General features: G+C 38.6%; 1 protein-coding gene across 2 annotated transcripts in view; it reads right to left on the bottom strand.

Annotated features, from left to right (window-relative positions):
* The window catches only part of DGKK (diacylglycerol kinase kappa), a 172,358-nt gene that overhangs the window by 78,293 nt on the left and 73,648 nt on the right, over positions 1 to 20,417 (bottom strand). For both annotated transcript variants that reach the window (XM_072746355.1, XM_072746356.1), the window contains exons 5-7: positions 18,103 to 18,238; positions 17,540 to 17,646; positions 17,101 to 17,226 (exon numbers count right to left, since the gene is read on the bottom strand). In XM_072746355.1, coding sequence (XP_072602456.1) covers positions 17,101 to 17,226; positions 17,540 to 17,646; positions 18,103 to 18,238 — 369 coding nt within the window. The remainder of the gene's footprint in view (positions 1 to 17,100; positions 17,227 to 17,539; positions 17,647 to 18,102; positions 18,239 to 20,417) is intronic.

The following is a 20,417-nucleotide window of genomic DNA, read 5'->3' as shown; positions in this document are numbered from 1 at the left end:
TGCACACTGAGTTCTTTCTCGATCCCTGCTGAGGACCACGAGATGCAGCAGCACCAAAACCAAAGAATGCACCAAATCCAAGGTTCTTTTTGTTCTGGTTGTCAGATTCCAAACTAGACCCAAATGGATTGTAAGATGACTACATGAGAACCCTGTTTAAAACTTCTTCAATTGTTAAAAGCAAAAGCAATTACAGGAAAAGAAAACAATCATTCAGAGGTATCGTGTGTGCTTACAAGTGTCTTCTGTGGCCTTTCTCCAAGTTTTACCACCAAGCACCTTGAGAGCTGGCAGGTCTGAGTACCCCGGTGACTGTTCCTTTCACTTTATCAAAACCTGAGATAAAAAACGGCATCAGCTGATGATGACAGCAGAGGGTGGCAGGGCTGAGGACCCAATATTCATTCCCAGGCTGGTGGAGAGTGAGTAAATGTGGTTCCAAACTAAATGAGGAAAGTCAGAGACTCTTTCCAACCTTACCTGATGGCTTTTGGCCAAAGCAAGGAAGTATTGGGTGGTGATGGTGCAAAAAGGGACTTGAGGAGGAAGGAATAAGCAGCACCCCTCGATTAAGGTGGGGAAGAAGATATGGGGAAAGCCCTGAATTCCTCACCAAAGGCCAATTTCAGAGGGGAGCAGGGGGGGTTACAATCCATGCTTTGCCTGAGGGTGGTCATGGGAAGTGGAGAAAGGATGATAGCTTGGAGGGGGGAAGGGCACCATTTAAGACTTTAAAAAAGAAACCAGGGGTGCAGCTGGAGCACCCTTCCACACCCAGCAGTAGTCCAACAGGCTGCGACCTGAAACCTTCACATGTATTCTAGCAAGCCACCCCAAGCTGGAGGGCTGTTGCCGGGACAGAGGCATGGGTGGAGGGAGGGAGGGAGCCAGCAGGAGGAGAAGGGGAGAAGGCAGAGAACCCAAGCCATGATATCAGCAGTAAGGTGATTGTGTGATGTGTCTTTTCACAGTTGAGTTAGATGTGCCCCACCGGTTATGATGGGAAATTGATTCCCATTTAAATTGTTAAATATACTTTCTTGATCCCAGAAGTTCAACTATGTGGACAGCGGTTACACTTGACAGGATGATTGTTATAGCACAACTTACATATTTCAAATGGACAAAACATTAGTATCGTTTACAGTATCTTAAGATAAATTGCCTTTGAATGAGAGCTTCCTTTCCAGTACTTTTTTTTTTTTTGAAGTCTACAAGACGTATCTAGAAAATGTACTACTGTGGAAAATGAACAGTAATCTGTCTGTTCATATTTTCTATTTCTTTATGATTCAGTCCTTGTGGTTTTATGTTTCTAGTAATTTATCCATTTCTTCTAGGTTTCCAATTTGTTGGTGTACAATTGATCGTGGTAGTCCCTTATGATCCTTTTTATTTCTGTGATATCAGTTGTAACACCTCATTCATTTCTGATTTTATTTATTTGAGACCTTTCTTTGTTTTCAGGGTGAGTATAGCTAAAGGCTTGTCAGTTTTCTTTACCTTTTAAAAGAATCACCCCAGCTTCAATGATCTATTGTCTTTTTATTATCAATTTCATTTATTGCTGTTCTGATCTTAGCTATTTCCTTACTTTTACTAAGCTTGGGCTTCACTTGTTCTTTACTTCTTTGAAGTGTAAAGTTAGGTTGTTCCTTTGAGATTTTTCTTATTTATTCTGGTTTTTATCACTATCAGTCTCCCTCCCAGAACTGCTTTTACAGATCACATAGGATTTTTTAAAATTAAAGCATAATTAACATACAATGTTATATTAGTTTCAGGTGTACAATATAATGATTCAACAATTTTATACATTATTCAGAGCTCATTAAGAAAAGTATACTCTTAATCCCCTTCATGTATTTCACCCATACCCCCACCCACCTCTGCTCTGGCAACCACTCGTTTGCTCTCTGTATTTAAGAGACTGTTTGTCATTTTATTTGTTTGTTCATTTGCTTTGTTTAAAAAATTCCACATATTGGAAATCACATGGTATTTGTCTTTCTCTGTATGACTTTTTTTTTTTTTTAAAGTAGGCTCCACACCCAGCATGGAGCCCAATACGGGGCTTGAACTCCCAACTCTGAGATCAAAGCCTGAGCTGAAATCAAGAATTGGACACATAACTTACTGAGCCAGTCACCCTTGACTGATCTATTTTGTTTAGTTAGCATTATTCCCTCTAGATCCATCCATGTTATTGCAAATGGCAAGATTTCTTTATTTTCTATAATATCTATCTATCTATCTATCTATCTATCTATCTAGCTAGCTAGCTAGCTAGCTATCATCTATCTATATTTGCATCCCTTGAATAAATGACACTTGATTATGGCAAATTATTTTTTTGTAGTATTCTTAGATTCAGTTTGATAGTATTTTGTGGGGGATTTTTGTATCTCTGTTCATCAGGGATATTGGCCTATAATTTTTGTGTGTGTGTGTCTTTATCTAGTTTTGGTATCAGGATAATGCTGGCATCATAGAATGAATTTGGAAGTTTTACATCCTCTTCTGCTTTTTGGAAGTTTGAGAAGAATAGGTTTTAACTCTTCTGTAAATATTTGGAGGAATTCATCGGTGAAGCCAAACTTTTGTTTGTTGGGAATTTTTGATTACTGATTCAGTTTCATTGCTAGTAATCAGTCTCTCCAAATTTTCTTTCTGATTCAGTTTTGAAAGATTATATGTTTCTAGGAATGTATCCATTTCTTCTAGGTTGTCCAATTTTTTGGCATATGATTCCTTATAATATTCTCTTATTATCCTTTGTATTTCTATGGTGTTATCTCCTCCTTCAACTCTGATTTTATTTATTTATTTAAGTTCTCTCTTTTTCTTCATGACTATGGCTAAAGAGTTATCATTTTTGTTCTTTAAAAAAAAAAACAGCTCCTGGTTTCATTGATGTCTTCCATTGCTTTATAGTCTCTATTTCATTCATTTCTGCTATAATCTTTGTTATTTTCTTCCTTCTACTGGATCACAGATTTGGTTGTTCCTTTTCTAGATCCTTTAGATGTAAAGTTACATTGTTTATTTGAGGGTTTTTTATTTTTTAGGAAAGCCTAAATTATTATAATCTTCCCTCTTGGAACAGCTTTTGCTGCATCCCAAAGATTTTGGGTCATTTTGCTTTCATTTTTATTTGCCTCCATGTGTTTTGTGATTTCTTCTTTGATTCTTCATCGACCCTTCATTATTTAGTAGCAAGTTATTTAACCTCATGTATTTGTGTTCTTTTCACATTTTTCTTGTGATTAATTTCAATGCAAACTCTATCAAAACACCATGGACTTTCTTCAGAGATTTGGAACAAATAATCTTAATATTTGTGTGGAATCAGAAAAGACCCTGAATAGCCAGGGGAATATTGAGAAAGAAAACCAGAGCCAGGGGCATCACAATGCCAGATTTCAAGTTGTACTACAAAGCTGTGATCATCAAGACAGTGTGGTACTGGCACAAAAACAGACACATACATCAATGGAACAGAATAGAGAACCCAGAAATGGGCCCTCAACTCTATGGTCAACTAATATTTGACAAAGCAGGAAAGACTATCCACTGTAAAAAGGACAGTCTCTTCAATAAATGGTGCTGGGAAAATTGGACAGTCACATGCAGAAGAATGAAACTAGAACATTCTCTTGCACCATACACAAAGATAAACTCAAAATGGATGAAAGATCTAAATGTGAGACAAGATTCCATCAAAATCCTAGAGGAGAACACAGGCAACACCCTTTTTGAACCTGGCCACGACAACTTCTTGCAAGATACATCTATGAAGGCAAGGGAAATAAAAGCAAAAATGAACTACTGTGACTTAATCAAAATTAAAAGCTTCTGCATGGCAAAAGAAACAGTCAACAGAACAAAAAGACAACCTACAGAATGGGAGAAGATATTTGCAAATGACCTATTAGATCAAGGGCTAGTATCGAAGATCTATAAAGAACTTAGTAAACTCAACAGCAAAGAAGCAACAATCCAATCATGAAATGGGCAAAAGACATGAACAGAAATTTCACCAAAGAAAACATACACATGGCCAAGAAGCACATGAGAAAAATGCTCTGCATCACTTGCCATCAGGGAAATACAAATCAAAACCACAATGAGGTATCACCTCATACCAGTGAGAATGTTAACAAGACAGGAAACCACAAATGTTGGAGAGGATGTGAAGAAAGGGAAACCTCTTGCACTGTTGGTGGATACAGATGCAGTGAAATGACAGGACACCTGCACCCCAATGTTTATAGCAGCAATGTCCACAATAGCCAAACTGTGGAAGAAGCCTCGGTGTCCATCGAAAGAGGAATGGATAAAGAAGATGTGGTCTATATATACAATGGAATATTACTCAGCCGTTAGAAACAACAAATACCCATCATTTGCTTCAATGCGGATAGAACTGGAGGGTATTGTGCTTAGTGAAGTAAGTCAATTGGAGAAGGACAAACATTATATGGTCTCATTCATTTGGGGAATATAAAAAATAGTGAAAGGGAATAAAGGAGAAAGGAGAGAAAATGAGTGGGAAATATCAGTGATGGTGACAGAACAAGAGAGACACCTAACTCTGGGAAACGAACTAGGGGTGGTGGAAGGGGAGGTGGGTGGGGGGTTGGGGTGACTGGGTGATGGGCACTGAGGGGGGCACTTGATGGGATGAGCACTAGGTGTTATACTATATGTTGACAATTCAAACTTCAATAAAAATATACAAAAAATAAAAATTAAATAAAAATTAAAATATTTATTTATTTATTTATTTATTTATTTATTTATTTATTTAATGGTTTCACTCATACAGGGAATATAAAAAATAGTGAAAGGGATTATAGAGGAAATGAGAGAAAATGAGTGGGAAAAATCAGAGAGGGTGACAAAGTAGGAGAGACTCCTAACTGGGAAACGAACAGGGGGTAGTAGAAGGGGGATTGGGCGGGGGGATGGGGTGACTGTGTGATGGGCACTGAGTGGGGCGCTTGATGGGATGAGCACAGGGTGTTATACTATATGTTGTTAAATCGAACCCCAATAAAAAGACAAAAAAATAAATTAAATTAACATGTTATGTATTGGTTTCAGAGGTAGAGGTCAGTGATTCATCAATCTTATATAATACCCTGTGCTCATTGCATCATGTGCTTTCCTTAATGTTCATCACCCAGTTACCCCATTCCCCTACCCCACCTCCATCCAGCACCCCTTAGTTTGTTTCCTATGATAAAGAGTCTCTTATGGTTTGTCTCTCTCTCTCAGATTCATTCTAATTTCATACTACCATAGTTGGAAGGCAAACATAGTATGGTTTCAATCATTTTGAGTTTATTGAGACTTGTGGCCTAACGTGATCTATTCTGGAGAATGTTCCATGTGCACTTGAAAAGAATGTATGTTCTTCTGTTTTTGAATGGAGTGTTCTAAATATATCTATTAGATCCATCTAGTACAATGTGTCATTCAACGCCACTATTTCTTTGTTTATTTTCTGTCTGGATGATGTATCCATTGATATAAGTGGGGATGTAAAAGTCCTCTATTATTTTATTTTTACCTCTGTCAATTTCTTCCTTTATGTCTGTTAGTGGTGACACTATATATTTAGGTGTTTCCATGTTGGGTGCATAAATATTTATAATTTTTATATCCTCCTCTAGGTTTTTTCCTTTCTCAGTATGTAGTGTCCTTCTTTGTCTCTTGTTACAGTCTTTGTTTTAATGTCTACTTTGTCTGCCATATGTATTGCTACCCAGCTTTCTTTTTGCTTTCATTTACATGATAAATGTTTTCCCATCTCTTCACTTTCAGTTTGAATGTGTCATTAGGTTTGAAGTGAATTTCTTGTAGGCAACATACAGATTGGTCTTGCTTTCTTTTTTAAAAAATGTTTTTTTCTTTATTGGAGTTCGATTTGGCAACATATAGTATAACACCCAGTGCTCATCCCGTCAAGTGCCCCCTCAGTGCCCATCACCCAGTCACCCCATCACCTCACTCACCCACCTCCCCTTCCACTACCCCTTGTTCATTTCCTAGAGTTAGGAGTCTCTCATGTTTTGTTGCCCTCTCTGATTTTTCCCACTCATTTTCTCTCCTTTCCCCTATAATCCTTTTCACTAAAATGGTTCTACTTTCTTACCCATTCAGCCCCTCTATGTCTTTTAAATAAAGCATTTGGTTCATTTACATTGAAAGTAATTATTGATAGGTATGCACTTATTGCCAGTTACTTATTTTATGGTGGTTTTTGTAGTTCTCTGTTCCTTTCTTTTCTTGCTCTTGTGCCTTGTGTTTTGATGGCTTTGTTTAGTGATATGCTTGGATTCCTTGTCTTTATTTCTTTTGTATCTATTATAGGTTATTGATTTGTGGCTACCATTAGGTTTGTATGTAACACTTTTGCACATAATTATCTCTTTAGGTTGATGGTCACTTAAATTTGACTTCATTATGGGGCGCCTGGGTGGCTCAGTTGGTTAAGCATCTGTTCTAGCTCGGGTCATGATCCTGGGGTCCTGGGATTGAGCTCCACGTCAGGCTCGCTGCTCTGTAGGGAGTCTACTTCTCTCTCACCCACTGCCCCTTCCTCTCCTCATGCTTTCTCTCATAAATAAATAAATAAATAAATAAATAAATAAATAAATAAATCTATCTTTTAAAAAGTTTGAACTCATTAAAAGCACTAAGTTTTTACTCTTCACTTTACATCTTATTTTGTGAATCTTTTGACTGATTTTTATAGATATAATTGACTTTATTCCTTTTGTGCTTTTAAATTTTTTTATAGTATTTAAAATTTTTATTGATTTATTCATGAGATACAGAGAGAGAGAGAGAGAGAGAGAGAGAGAGAGAGAGAGGCAGAGACCTAGGCAGAGGGAGAAGTAGGCTCCATGCAGGGAGCCTGATGTGGGACTTGATCCCAGACTCCAGGATCCCGCCCTGAGCCAAAGGCAGATGCTCACCTGCTGAGCCACCCAGGCATCCCACTGTTTTTATGCTTTAACCTCCATAATGGTTCTCTATGCGATTACTCTACTACTTTTATTATATGCTTGCAGTTACATGTGAAATTTTTTCTTTTCATAATTTTCTTACTCATGATTATGGACTTTTGTTTAACATTTCTTGTAAGGCTAGCTAAATGGTGATGAACTCTTAGCTTTTTTTGTCTGGGAGATTCTCTCCTTCTGTTCTGAATGACAGCCCTACTGGGTAGAATATTCTTGTTTTCAGGTTTTTCCCTTTCAGTTTGAATATATCATGCCAGTATTTTCTGGCCTGCAAAGTTTCTTCTGAAAAGTCAGCTAATAGCCTTATGGGGTTTTCCTTGTATGTAACTGTTTTCTCTTTTTCTTTTAAATTTCTTTCTTTATCACTAGTTTTTGCCATTCTAATTATTATGTGTCTCTGTGTGGACCTCCTTGGGCTGATTTTGGTGTGGGATGTCTGTGCTGCCTAGATATGGATCTTTGTTTCCTTCCCAGATTAGGGAAGTTTTCAGCTATTATTTCTTCAAATACATTTTCTTCACCCTTTCTCTCTTTTCCTTCTGGGACCCTTATAACGTGAATGTTACTATGTTTGGTGATGTCACTGAGTTCCCTTAACCTATTCTCATTTTTCACTATTTTTTGTTTTTGCTATCTTGGTTGGTTGCTTTCAATTACCCTGTTTTCCAGGTCGCTGATCTGTTCCTCTGTCTCCTCTAATCTATTACCAATTCACTCTAGTTTATTTTTAATTTCAATTATTGAGGTCTTCATCTGTGACTGGTTCTTTTTTATATTTTCTCTTTGCTGAAGATCTCATTGAGATCCTCCACTCATTTCTCAAGCCAGTAAGTATCTTTATGACCATTACTTTGTATTCGTTTTCAGATATATTGCTAATCTTTGTTTCATTTAACTCCTTTGCTGTGTTTTTTTCTGTTCTTTTTATTTGGGACATATTCCTCTGTCTCCTCATTTTGTTTAACTCTTTGTTTCTGTGTATTTAAGTCAGTTACATCTCCTGATCTTAAAAAGTAATGGCCCTATGAAGAAGAGATTTTTTAAAAAAATTTTTTAAATTTATTTATTCATGAAAGACACACACACACACACACACACACACACACACACACACACAGAGGCAGAGACACAGGCAGAGGGAGAAGCAGGCTCCATGCCGGTAGCCTGATGTGGGACTCGATCCCAGGTCTCCAGGATCACGCCCTGGGCCAAACGCAGGAGCCAAACCACTGAGCCACCCAGGGATCCCCTGAAGAAGAGATCTTATGGTGCCCTGCAGCACAATGTCTCCTGTTCATCAGAACCAGGCACTTCGGTGGTGCCTCCTATGTGGGTTGTGTTTGCTCTTTTTTGTGGCTGAGCCCTGTCTGCCTTTAGTCCAACTGGCTGCAATGGCCCACTTTGCCTGTTGTGGGCATACTAGGCAGGGTGTTGGTTTTGGTCCTGTGCTATTAAGAAGCCAGTGTTAGCAATCAGATCAGATGTCTGCCCTCAGCTCATCTACCAGAGCAGTAGTCACACTGCCCTGCAGGACACTCTCCCTGCATTGTCTCCTGAGAAGCTTTTATTGTTGGGCAAGATCTGCAGTCAGGCCAGATGACTGCTCCTAGTCCATTTGCCAGGATTGCAGTTACACTTATCAACAGGATACTCTCTCTGCATTGCCAAGTATAAGGTTTGACTGCTGGGACTGTGGGTGTTCTGGTGTGTGTGGTTATCTTTTACTTTCTCCGAGGTAGGAGTCACTTTGGAGTAGTGCTTTTCCCTGCTAGAGCTGCTTGCAGGATGAGATTTAGCAGGAGCTGCTTTGTAGGAACTATTGGTGAGTTGAAAGGGGGCATATCCACAGGAGAATGGGGGTAGAGTGCACAGTGTAAGTAAGCTAGCTGAAGATTGTTCTTGCTGGTTCCTGCAAGTTTCCAACTATCTAGGCTGGGGAGGGTGGGAGAGAAGTGGCAGCTGCCAGCTCTTCTGTTGTTAGAGAAGTCTCCTAAAGATCCTTGCCTTTCCAGCACATTTTCTGGGATTAGTAAATAAATCTTCACTTATAACCCAGGTGCTTCTCAAACTGTTGCTTCTATGCTGTATCTTGGCTGGGTTATTTGTTATGCTGTCCCTTTAACAGTAGAGACCTAGTTTCCTATCACCCTCTGATTCTCCTGGAGCTAAACCCGCTGATTTTTAAAGTACTCAGAATTAAGCCCTGCTGATTGTAAAAACGCATGAAGTTAATCCCCCCCCCCCCCCGTTTTTCAAAGCTAAATGTTATGGGAACTTGTCTTCCCAGTTTCAGGTCCCCTGTGCCTGGGGTGCCTGGTGGTAGGGTCCAATCCTCTCACTTCTCTGTACTTTAGGTGTCTTTTTCATGTGTGGTTAATCTCAACAAGGGTTTGGTTCCCAAGTGTCTCTGCCCCTCTTACCCTTTTCATTGTGGCCTCCTCTCTACAATTAACTGTGGAAGGTCTCTTCTGTCAGTATTTCTGTCATTTTCTAAATTAGTTGCACTGATATGGCTTTAACGTAGTGTGTCTGTGGATGACATGATCTCAGGATCCTCCTACAGCACCATTTTCTCAGAATTATGCAAGCTATAAGTTTTGGTACACAGTATTTCCATTTTCATGTGTCTCAAGGCATTTTTTATTTCTTTTATTTTTTATTTTTTTATTGGAGTTCGACTTGCCAACATATAGTATAATACCCAGTGCTCATCCCATCAAGTACCCCCCTCAGTGCCCATCACCCAGTCACCCCAACCCCCCCACCCACCGCCCTTTCCACCACCCCTTGTTTGTTTCATAGAGTTAGGTGTCTCTAATGTTCTGTCACTCTCATGATATTTCCAACTCATTTTCTCTCTTTTCCCCTTTATTCCATTTCACTATTTTTTTATATTCCCCAAATGAATGAGACCATATAATGTTTGTCTTTCTCCAACTGACATACTTCACTAAGCATAATACCTTCCAGTTCTATCCACATTGAAGCAAATGATGGGTATTTGTTGTTTCTAACGGCTGAGTAATATTCCATTGTATATATAGACCACATCTTCTTTATCCATTCCTCTTTCGATGGACACCGAGGCTTCTTCCACAGGTTGGCTATTGTGGACATTGCTGCTATAAACACTGGGGTGCAGGTGTCCTGCCATTTCACTGCATCTGTATCTTTGGAGCAAATCCCCAGCAGGGCAGTTGCTGGGTCGTAGGGTAGCTCTATTTTTAACCCTTTCAGGAACCTCCACACAGTTTTCCAGAGTGGCTGTACCACTTCACATTCCCACCAACAGTGCAAGAGGGTTCCCCTTTCTCCACATCCTCTCCAACATTTGTTGTTTCCTGCCTTGTTAATTTCCACCATTCTCACTGGTGTGAGGTGGTATCTCATTGTGGTTTTGATTTGTATTTCCCTGATGGCAAGGGATGCAGAGCATTTCTCATGTGCTTGCTGGCCATGTGTATGTCGTCTCTGGTGAAATTTCTGTTCATGTCTTTTGCCCATTTCATGATTGGATTGTTTGTTTCTTTGCTGTTGAGTTTACTAAGTTCTTTATAGATCTTGGAAACTAGCCCTTTATCTGATAGGTCATTTGCAAATATCTTCTCCCATTCTGTAGGTTGTCTTTTAGTTTTGTTGACTGTTTCTTTTGCTGTGCAGGAGCTTTTTATCTTGATCAAGTCCCAATAATTTATTTTTTTATTTCTTCTTTGACCAATTGGTTGTTCAGTAGTATGTTGTTTAATATCCACATATTTGGTTTTTCCAGTTTTCTCCCTGTAATTGATTACTAATTTCATACCATTGTGGTCATAAAAGATGCTTTATATGATGTAAATCTTTTAAAATTTATTAAGACTAGTTTTGTAGACAACAAATATATGATCTATCCTGGAGAATGGTCTATGTATATTTGAGAATATTCTGTTGCTTTTGGATGAAATGTCCTGTATATATCTATTAAATCCATCTAGTGTAATGTGTCATTTAATGCCAATGTTTCTGTATTAATCTGTCTGGATAATCTATCTATTGATGACAGTGGAGTATTTAAATTCCCTAATATTGTGTTGCTGTGCATTTTGCCCTTAGGTATTCCCATGCTGGTGGATAAATATTTACAAATGTTATATTCTCTTGTTGGATTGTCTCCTTTATCATCACATTATGACCTTGTTGTCTCTTATTAGAGTTTTTGTTTTAAAGTCTATTTTGTCTGATATAACTACCCCTCCTTTTTTGGTTTCAATTTGCATGGAATATTTTTTTCCATCCCTTCACTTTAAGTCTATGTGTATCATTATATCTGAAGTGAGTCTCTTATAGGTAAGATATAACTGGGTCTTTTTTTTAAATATCCATCCAGTCACTCTATGTGTTTTGATTTGAGAATTTAATTCATTTATATTTAAGGTAATTATTGATAGGTATGTAATTCCTATTTTGTTCATTGTTTTTTGGCTGTTTTGTAGTTCTCCTGTTCCTTTCTTCTCTTGCTCTTTTCTTTATGCTTTGAAGATTTTCTGTAGTGGTATACTTATATTCCTTTCTCTTTATCTTTTGTGTATTTACTAAGGTTATTGCTTTGTGGTTACCATGAGGCTTACATATAACAACTTTTATAGCAGTCTGTTTTAAGTTGATAAGAATTTAAGTTTGCATTATAAATCTCTATATTTTACTTTCCCCGTGCTTTAGGTTTTTGATATCATAATTTACATCTCTTTATGTCATGTATCACCTATCAAATTATAGTTATAATTGCTTTTATTTAAAAAAACTATTTTTATATGTTTAGATATTATAAAAATGTCTATTTTTAAAAATATTTTATGTATTTATTCAAAAGGTACACACACACACACACAGAGGCAGAGATATAGTTACAGGGAGGAGAAGCAGGATCCCTGCAGGGAGGCAAAGTGGGACTTGATTTCAGGACTCTGGGATCATGCTCTGAGCCAAAGGCAGATGCTCAAACACTGAGTTACCCAGGCATCCCTATAGTTGCTTTTAATACTTTTGTCTTTTAACCTTCATACTACCTTTATAAGTAATTTACCAACTTTACAGTTAGATTATTCTGAATTTTACAATATATTTACCATTACCTGTGAGATTTATATTTTTCATATGTTTTCCTCTTACTAATTAGTGTCCTTTAATTTCAGCTTAAAGAAGTCCCTTTAACATTTCTTTTTTTTTAGAGGTGAGAAGGGGCAGAGGGAGAGAGAAAACCTCAAGCAAGCTCCATACCCAGCACAGAGCTGGATGTGGGGTTTAATCTCACAACCCTGAGATCATAACCTGAGCTGAAATCAACAGTTGGATGTTTCACAATAGCCAAAATATGGAAAGAGCCAAATGTCCATCGACAGATGAATGGAAAAAAGAGATAAAAGATATATACACTATGAAATATTACTCAGCTATCAAAAAGAATGAAATCTTGCCATCTGCAAGAACATGGATAGAACTAGAGGGTATTATGCTAAGCAAAATAAGTCAGAGAAAGAAATAATACTGTATGATTTCACTCATATGTGGAATTTAAGAAACAAAACAGATGGACATAGGGGAAGGGAAGGAAAAATAAAATAAGATGAAAATAGAGAGGGAGGCAAACCATAAGAGGCTCTTAAATCTAGGAAACAAACAGCATTGCTGGAGGGGAGGTGAATGGAGAGAAGAGGTAATTGGGTGATGGGAGTTAAGGAGGGTACTTGATGTAATGGGCACTGGCTATTATATGCAGCTGATGAATGACTAAATTCCACCTCTGAAACTAATAATAAAAAAGGCGTTGGTCTCTTAACTAACTGAGCCACCCAGATGTCACCCCTTTAACATTTCTTATAAGGCCAGTAGAGTGGTCATGTACTTGTTTAGCTTTTATTTGAAAAACTCTATCTCTCCTTCCATTCTGATTGACAGTGCTGTGTAGAGTATTATTTGGGAGTTTTTTAAAAGATATTTTATTTATTTATTAGAGAGAGAAAGAGAGCACGAGCAGAAGGAAGAGGCAGAGGGAGAAGCAGGTTCCCTGCTGAGCAATGAGCCTGATGTAGGGCTTAATCCCAGGACCCCAGGATCATGATCTTAGCTGAAGGCAGACGCTTAACCGACTAAGCAACCCAGGCACCCCTGGAAGATTTTTTTCTCTCAGCATTTTGAATATATTGTTCCACTCACTTCTGGCCTGCAAATTTTGCTGAAAAAATCTGCTATAGTTTATGGGGGTTCCATTATCATGACAAGTTATTTTTCTCTTCTTGCTTTTAACATTCGTTTCTTGTCTTTAACATTTGATATTTTAATTATAATGTGTCTTTATGTGGGCCTCTTAGGTTCATTTTATGTGCAACTCTCTGGATTTCCTGTATCTGATGTCTGTTTCCTTTTCCAGGTTAGGAAAGTTTTCAGCCATTATTTCTTCAAATAAGTTTTCTGCCTCTTCTCTATCTTCTCCTTCTATGAGAACCATATGATGAGAATGTTGGTTCACTTGATGTTGTCTTATAGTTTCTTTAGCTATCTTCATGTTTGTTCATTCTTTTCTTTTGCTGCTCTGAGTTACACTACTCTGTCTTTGAATCCACTGATCTTTTCTTCTGCTTCATCTAGTCTATGTTGAATCCCTCTAGTGTATTTTTCAGTTCAGTTATTGTATTCTTCAGTTCTGTGACTTCTATTTGCTATTTTCTTATGTTTTCCTTCTTTTATTATTAGGTATAATCAAGATACAACCTTATATTAGTTTCAGGTGTACAGCATAATAATTTGATATTTAAACACATGGTGATATAATCATCACAATAAGTCTAGTTAACTTCTGTCACCATACATAGTTATAGAATCTTTTTCTTGTGATGAGAACTTTTAAGATCTACTCTCTTAGCAACTTTCCAATATGTAATGTAGTATGATTAACTATAGTTATCATATTGTACATTACATCCCATAAATTATTTCAGAGCTGGAAGTTTAGTATAAACTTCCCATTACCCACTTCACACTATCCTCACGTTGGCAACTACCAATCTATTCTCTGTATCTATGAGCTTGGTTTTTTCTTTTTTTAAGATTTCACATATAAGTGAGATCATATGGCAGTTGTTTTTCTCTGACTTATTTTACTTAGCAAAATGTCCTCAAGGTCCATCCATGTTTTTGCAGATGGCAAGATTTTTTTATTCCATACAAATTTTGGGCCTACTTGTTCTAGTTCTGTGAAAAATGCCATTGGAATTTTAATGGAGATTGCATTAAATCTATAGATTACACTGGGTAGTATGGACACCTTAACAATATTAATTTTTCCAGTCCATTAGCACAGACTATTTTTCCATTTATTTGTTTCTTCTTCATTTTTATATGTTCTTCTTTTTGAAGTTCTCATTGTGATCATTCTCCTGAGCTTGATGAGCATCTTTATGGTCATTGTTTTGAACTCTTTTTTTCTACGGATTTTATTTTATTTTTTTATTTTATTTTATTTTATTTTTTTTTTTTAATTAATTTTTATTGGTGTTCAATTTTACGGATTTTATTTCTTTATTTGAGAGAGAGTGAGAGTGCACAAGCGGGGGAGGGGCAGAGGAAGAAGCAGAGTCCCCACTGAATAGGGAGCTTGATGTGGGCCTCAATCCCAGGACCCTGAGGATCAAGACCTGAGCTGAACACAGATGCTTAACTGATTGAACCACCCAGGTGCCCGTATTTTGAACTCTACCAGATAAGACATTTCATTAAGGGCTTTCTTCTGATGTATTATCTTGTTCTTTTATTTAGAATATATTCTTTTGTTTCTTCATTTTCCTTCACTCTCTGCATTGATTTCTATCAATTAAATAGCCACTACTCTCAGTCAAGGGTGTGGCCTTGTGTAGGAGATGGACCTTATTGAACCCTGCCCTAGTTTTTGGTTGTCTCTCAAATTTTTGTGATTGTCTAAATAGCCTATTTTATTTCCAGTGACTGCCAGTAATTGAGGGTGTGCCAAGACATTTCAGGGTCCCAAAGGGGAGGATTTCAATCAGCATCTAGTTCAGGTGATTAGAATCCAGACCCTTAAACATCAGCTTTTAAAGTATGCAAATATGTAGCTCTGTGGGACTGCAGGCATATGTACCACTGGCCACCAGAGCTGGGAGACCTAGAAGTGCTCCCTGTATGGCAGTTGCAAATATTGGTGTGCTAGACAAGTGTGCAAGCTCCTTTTTGGGTGGCACTGGTAACCTAGAGCAAGTCAGAAGGAGAGTGCAAATGGCATCCACGGGCTTTCATCCTCAGAGAGCATCATAGTAGGGTCCTAGATGTATGCCAAGCCAGAAGCTTGCCCTTCAGTATGAAACTCCAGGACAAACAAATAGGCCTCTTTTCAGTCTGCTGTCTGTGCTGTGCACTGCTTATGGTATTTGTCCAGGAACCCTCTCTCCACTTGTTACAGTCCCATAGGACCCAGGAATGCAAGCCCTCCTTGCCAGTAGATCCAGGTAATAAAGGGGCATCACCTGGGCAGCAGTTGCAAAAAACTAGCATACCAGATGCATATAAAAGTTCCTCTCTGGGAGATACTGGCACTCTGGAATGCTGCAGAAAGATAGCGCCAAGTTGGTGCCTATCCTCATAGGTCTCCAAAAAAGTACTACAGTGGGCCCTTAGATATGTGTTTAATTAGAAGCCTGCCCTTAAGGCCATAATTTTGAAGACATGCTAAGAGTCCTCTTTACAGTAACACTGAATTCCTCATACTGTTGCCTCTTGCTGTATCCTGGGTGTGGTAGCTAGGTAAGAACTCTCTCTCCATTGGTTACAGTTCTTGGGACCTACACTCACTGGCCACCAGATCTGTGTGATCTAGAGATATCCCCTGGGGACAGCTGCAAAAATTGGGGTGCCTGATGAGGGTCCAAGCTCCTTTCCAGGAGAAACTGATAAGCAAAGTAGAAGGACCCAAAGTCTTCTAAAAGGAAGCTCATACTCAAGTTTCTTCTTGTCTAGAATAATCAGTTTGACAGGAGCATATAAAAGTTAAAGTCTAGGAGCACCTGAATGGTTCAGTCGGGTAAGCATCTGCCTTCAGCTCAGGTCATGATCCCAGGGTTCTGGGAGCAAGCCCCATGTCGGGGGTTCCTGCTTGGCAGGGATTCTGCTTCTCCCTCTCTTTCTGCCCCTACCTCTTACTCTCCCTTTGTCTCAAATACATGAATAAAATCTTTGAAAAGAAATAAAAGTTAAGGCCTAAATCAGAGTTTCTCAACCTTGGTACTATTGATAATTTGGTCCAGATAGTTATTTGGTTCTGTCTTATGCATTATAGGAGGTTTAGCAGAATCTCAGGCTTCTACTTACTATAATCCCATAGCACACCCTCTCTCCCCAAGTTGTAACAATAAAAAATATCTCCAGATATTGTTAAATGTTTCCTATGGGTTGGGCAAAAATCACCCCCAGTTAAGAACTATGGTTTAGAAGCATGGTAGTATTGTAGTTAAAAATACAGCTTTTGCAGAATTATGTATGAATCAAGACTCTTTCTACTTACTGGCTGCATGACCTTGAGCAAATCATCTTACTTTTTTCATCTGTAAATGGGGACAATGAGGCCTAGTTTGTTGTAAGGATTAAATGAGACCACGTATACAAAACACTTTGTACATTGTGGCAATAGTAATGGTGTTAATATTATTAACCATTATTAATTAACAAAGATTACAAGTTCCCAGGAAATAGTGAATAAGAAAGGGAGAAGTTTTCTTAGGGTAGACTCAGAATTTAATTTTTTAATTGCCTATACTGTTATAACAGAATTCAGCTTTTCCCATTTGCTAGTAGACTTCACCAATTAAGAACCATTAAAGATGAGAGTCAAGTCTTTTTCTCTAAGACTCCATAGCCAGATCTGGAAAGACAAGATACTGAGCTCTATACTATGTAATCTGCATAATCTATTTTGGAGCAAGGATCTCTGAGATTTCTATTTATGTGTAGGCACATAGTTTAACTCCACCCCTTCTCTAGAAGTTAAGTTCTCTAAGTATCAAAGAGATGAGAAGAGTCTTACCGTAGAATTACACCAGAGACATCGGAAGTCTTGAAGTCTTTGGTAACTGCCACAGTTTTCATGACATACTGCACACTGAGAACTGACAGATATGTTTCCTTCTACCCATTGATGAGGCATAGTTTTCTGAAGGGTAAAAAAAAAGATAAGATGTAGAAGTTAGAGATATAAGGAGAGAAAGGGCCAGCTGGAGTAACTATACTACCCCATGGAGGACATTTAGGTTCTTCGTGGTCCTGCCTTCCCCACTCCAATGCTAGCAAGTGATGATAGCTGGAATTGGGGGGCTTTCATTCTTCTAGATTGGTTGGATTGTAGGCCTAGTGAGGAAGTCTACTTGGGTTGTATGGAGACAGGAAGAAGTGCTTCTTCCTCTGTGTATCCTGGCTAAAAAAGAGATTGGAAAGAGTGGCTTTAAGAGAAGATGGCTGGTACTTACTACTTCATCTGCGGGCATGAGGAGGTCATCAGTAATAGACAAAGTATTCCATTTGCAATCTTTACTTGCTCTCAAAGCACATAGTTTGTGAGATTTCACTTTGCACACTATGAAAAAAGGAAGAAAAAAGATGGATGTGAATCTGGTGACAGTGAAGATTCTAAGGCCCTTCCCTAAGCTTCTCTGAAAGTTAGAATTTAGATGCATCTAAATAGTTCTGACCTATCTCCAAAAGCCTATTTCTTATATTATCTAGTTCCTTTTTATTTTTACTGGCTAAATTTTATGCTATCTGACTTTAATGGAAACTGATGGCAAAAATGAGGTGATTTCTGTTACCCCAACTCTTGTGATCATGTTGTCCAACCCTCTCAGACCCAACCCTCCATTTTCCCTCATGCCAGCTTCCTCCTATCTCTTTACTTCAGTCTGTTAAGTGTCAGAATTAACCTTACAGTAGAGTCGATGACCTAGTATGAGTCAATGACACTAAAGCCACATGAGCTCCTTCACCCCTATCTCCATCCACTGGGATCCATTTCCTAAAGTAATCAGAAAGGTACCTTCACAGATGATGACATTTGTAGATAAGGCAGGAATGCTCTCCCGACAGACGTTGCAGTGCTGGGTCCTGGGGCTGTGACTGGAATACCAATAGTGCATTCCAACAAGGAAAGGGTTGTTTTCTGCTGCAGGTATCTAAAATAAGTCAAAGAAAAGAGAGAATAGAGAGTTAATCACAGAGACATATTAGAAAATCTGCTACTAAGTCTGAAATGGCCTGTTAGATGTCAGAGGTATGAAGAGGAAGGCTGAATATTGGAGCCAATACCTAACAAATCTCTCACCTCCAATTTTTCTCTCAGTGGTTTTGGAAAGGGAAAAAGAATAGGGATGTAGATCCTGCAATTGGAGCTGGAGACAGGAGCAATGATCTCTATACTGCTTGGCCAAACCACTGTATTGGTTTAGTCTAAGCAAAATTAGTTCTGTCAGCGTTGGCTTTGGTTCTCTTTGAGGAGACAGCTAAAGGAGGTGGTTAGTTGGAAATACCATGATAATCCAAGTCATTTGGCCAGGCAAGAAAGGGAGGAGGCGGGGATCTCTGACTTTGGGCTAAGGATGGTTAAAGGAATGCTTTAACTATCTCTTGGAGATATACATTCCCCTCCCTGGCCTTACTGCTGGCAGGTAAGCAGACTAGTGCATTGATTGGACAACAGTTTCATTTCAGGGGCTTCTTGGCCCCTGCATTTTTCCCCTGAATCCTACATTCTGATTACCTGTTGGAGTTTCCTGGCTAATCAATTTAATTCATTCAAAGTTCGTTAAAGAAATGTTTACTGAGTAACTACTATGTGTTTAGCACCTTTTAAGGCATTGGAGCTATATGAATAAGACAAAGTCCCTGCCCTCATGAAATGATATTCTATTTGGTGTCCTATTTCATGGTATTGAATTTGACATTTACTGTTAACCTGCCTGTAAATGCTGCATTTGTTTATCACAGCCTGACTGTTCATGGTTGTGGGGAAGGCAGAGGGTGTATCAGCAACTAGTTTGGGGGTTGAAAGGAAAAAGGAAAGGGTGGGCATCAAAAACTGCCAAGTTTGTTCTGGGTGTGCATTCTGTGGGACTCTTCTACCTTTTCTCTAATTCCTATGAATGTTTGATTTTTTTCCCCTCTATGCCTTCCTCTCAAGTGTAGACATAGGTGTACACATTTAGCTTTTTGTTCTTGACAATAAATAATGGGTTATATTTATAATAGGTAGGGTTTGTAAAGGCCTAACAATACTTTAAAAAGAACAATATATTCTCCCTGATGCCAGCTGACAGTGGTCCATTATATATACAGAGAGCTATTGAGGATTCTAGCACGTTAAGTATTCAGCCTTGATTAATTTAGCGGAATTAGCCATTTAAACCATAGCCTATACATGGCACTCTGATCCCTCCTTCCGCCTTCTGTCATGCTGATCATGTGCTGCTGTTGGATTGACCAAGAAGCTTCCAGAGGAAAAGCTACTTTGATGAGCTAAAAGCTCACCTGATTTGAGATCACTTTGTGACTGCAATATTTCTTGCATGCTTAGACCCTGACAAAGCAAAAAGAAAATCAGAGTAGATGGTGAAGAGTCCTGAGGAAGTGACAAAGTCTTGGCTTTGGCAGTCTGAGCTCCGAACACCTTTCTACTTCTCAAGCCACTAAATTATAACTCTACAAGTATGTTCCTACCTTCCTTCCAAACTCCTTTCCTCCTCCAATAGTTACTAAGACAACTTTGTGTCATCTATGATACAAGGCACTGGAGCCATACAGATAAATGATCCAAATTTCTTGCCTCCAGGGAACTCATAGTCTAGTGGAGGAGACAACTTCCAAAACATATCATTTCATTACAGAATGACAAGTGAGCTCTCCTACAATGTGTAAGGTCCAGTCCATTCCAGAACTATTAGCAAAAAGTCACCAGAATTTGAAGATCTGGGAAATTATTGGTCTACATATATTGCAAAACATGAGAAAATGTGATCTGGAGAGAGCACTCAGAGTGTGGCTGGACAGAGTGTGGCACTCAGTTTGCTGGAGGGATTAGATGTGTGACACATGGATCCAATAAACATCTCAGCAGAAACATTGCTAGCTTGTACTGAAGGGTCAGACATAGGACCAAATGAAGAAAGACTCTCAAGACTTTGGAGATTCTATAGGCAGAAAACAGGTTGATAGAGTTACTGGGCTGTGAACATGTGTATTCTTCAACAAAATGGAAAAATGACTCCAAGGGGGCTCAGAGGTCAGCAGAGATGCTGAGGGTGGCTCAGAGGCCAGAGGTGCTGCCCCTGCCACCACAGATCCAGACAGTGCTGGTCA

The sequence above is a fragment of the Vulpes vulpes genome, unplaced genomic scaffold (assembly GCF_048418805.1).
Source record: "Vulpes vulpes isolate BD-2025 unplaced genomic scaffold, VulVul3 u000000667, whole genome shotgun sequence".
Classification (NCBI taxonomy): domain Eukaryota; kingdom Metazoa; phylum Chordata; class Mammalia; order Carnivora; family Canidae; genus Vulpes; species Vulpes vulpes.
The sequence above is the reverse complement of the archived record's forward strand: the minus strand, read 5'-3'. Positions and strand labels throughout refer to the sequence as shown.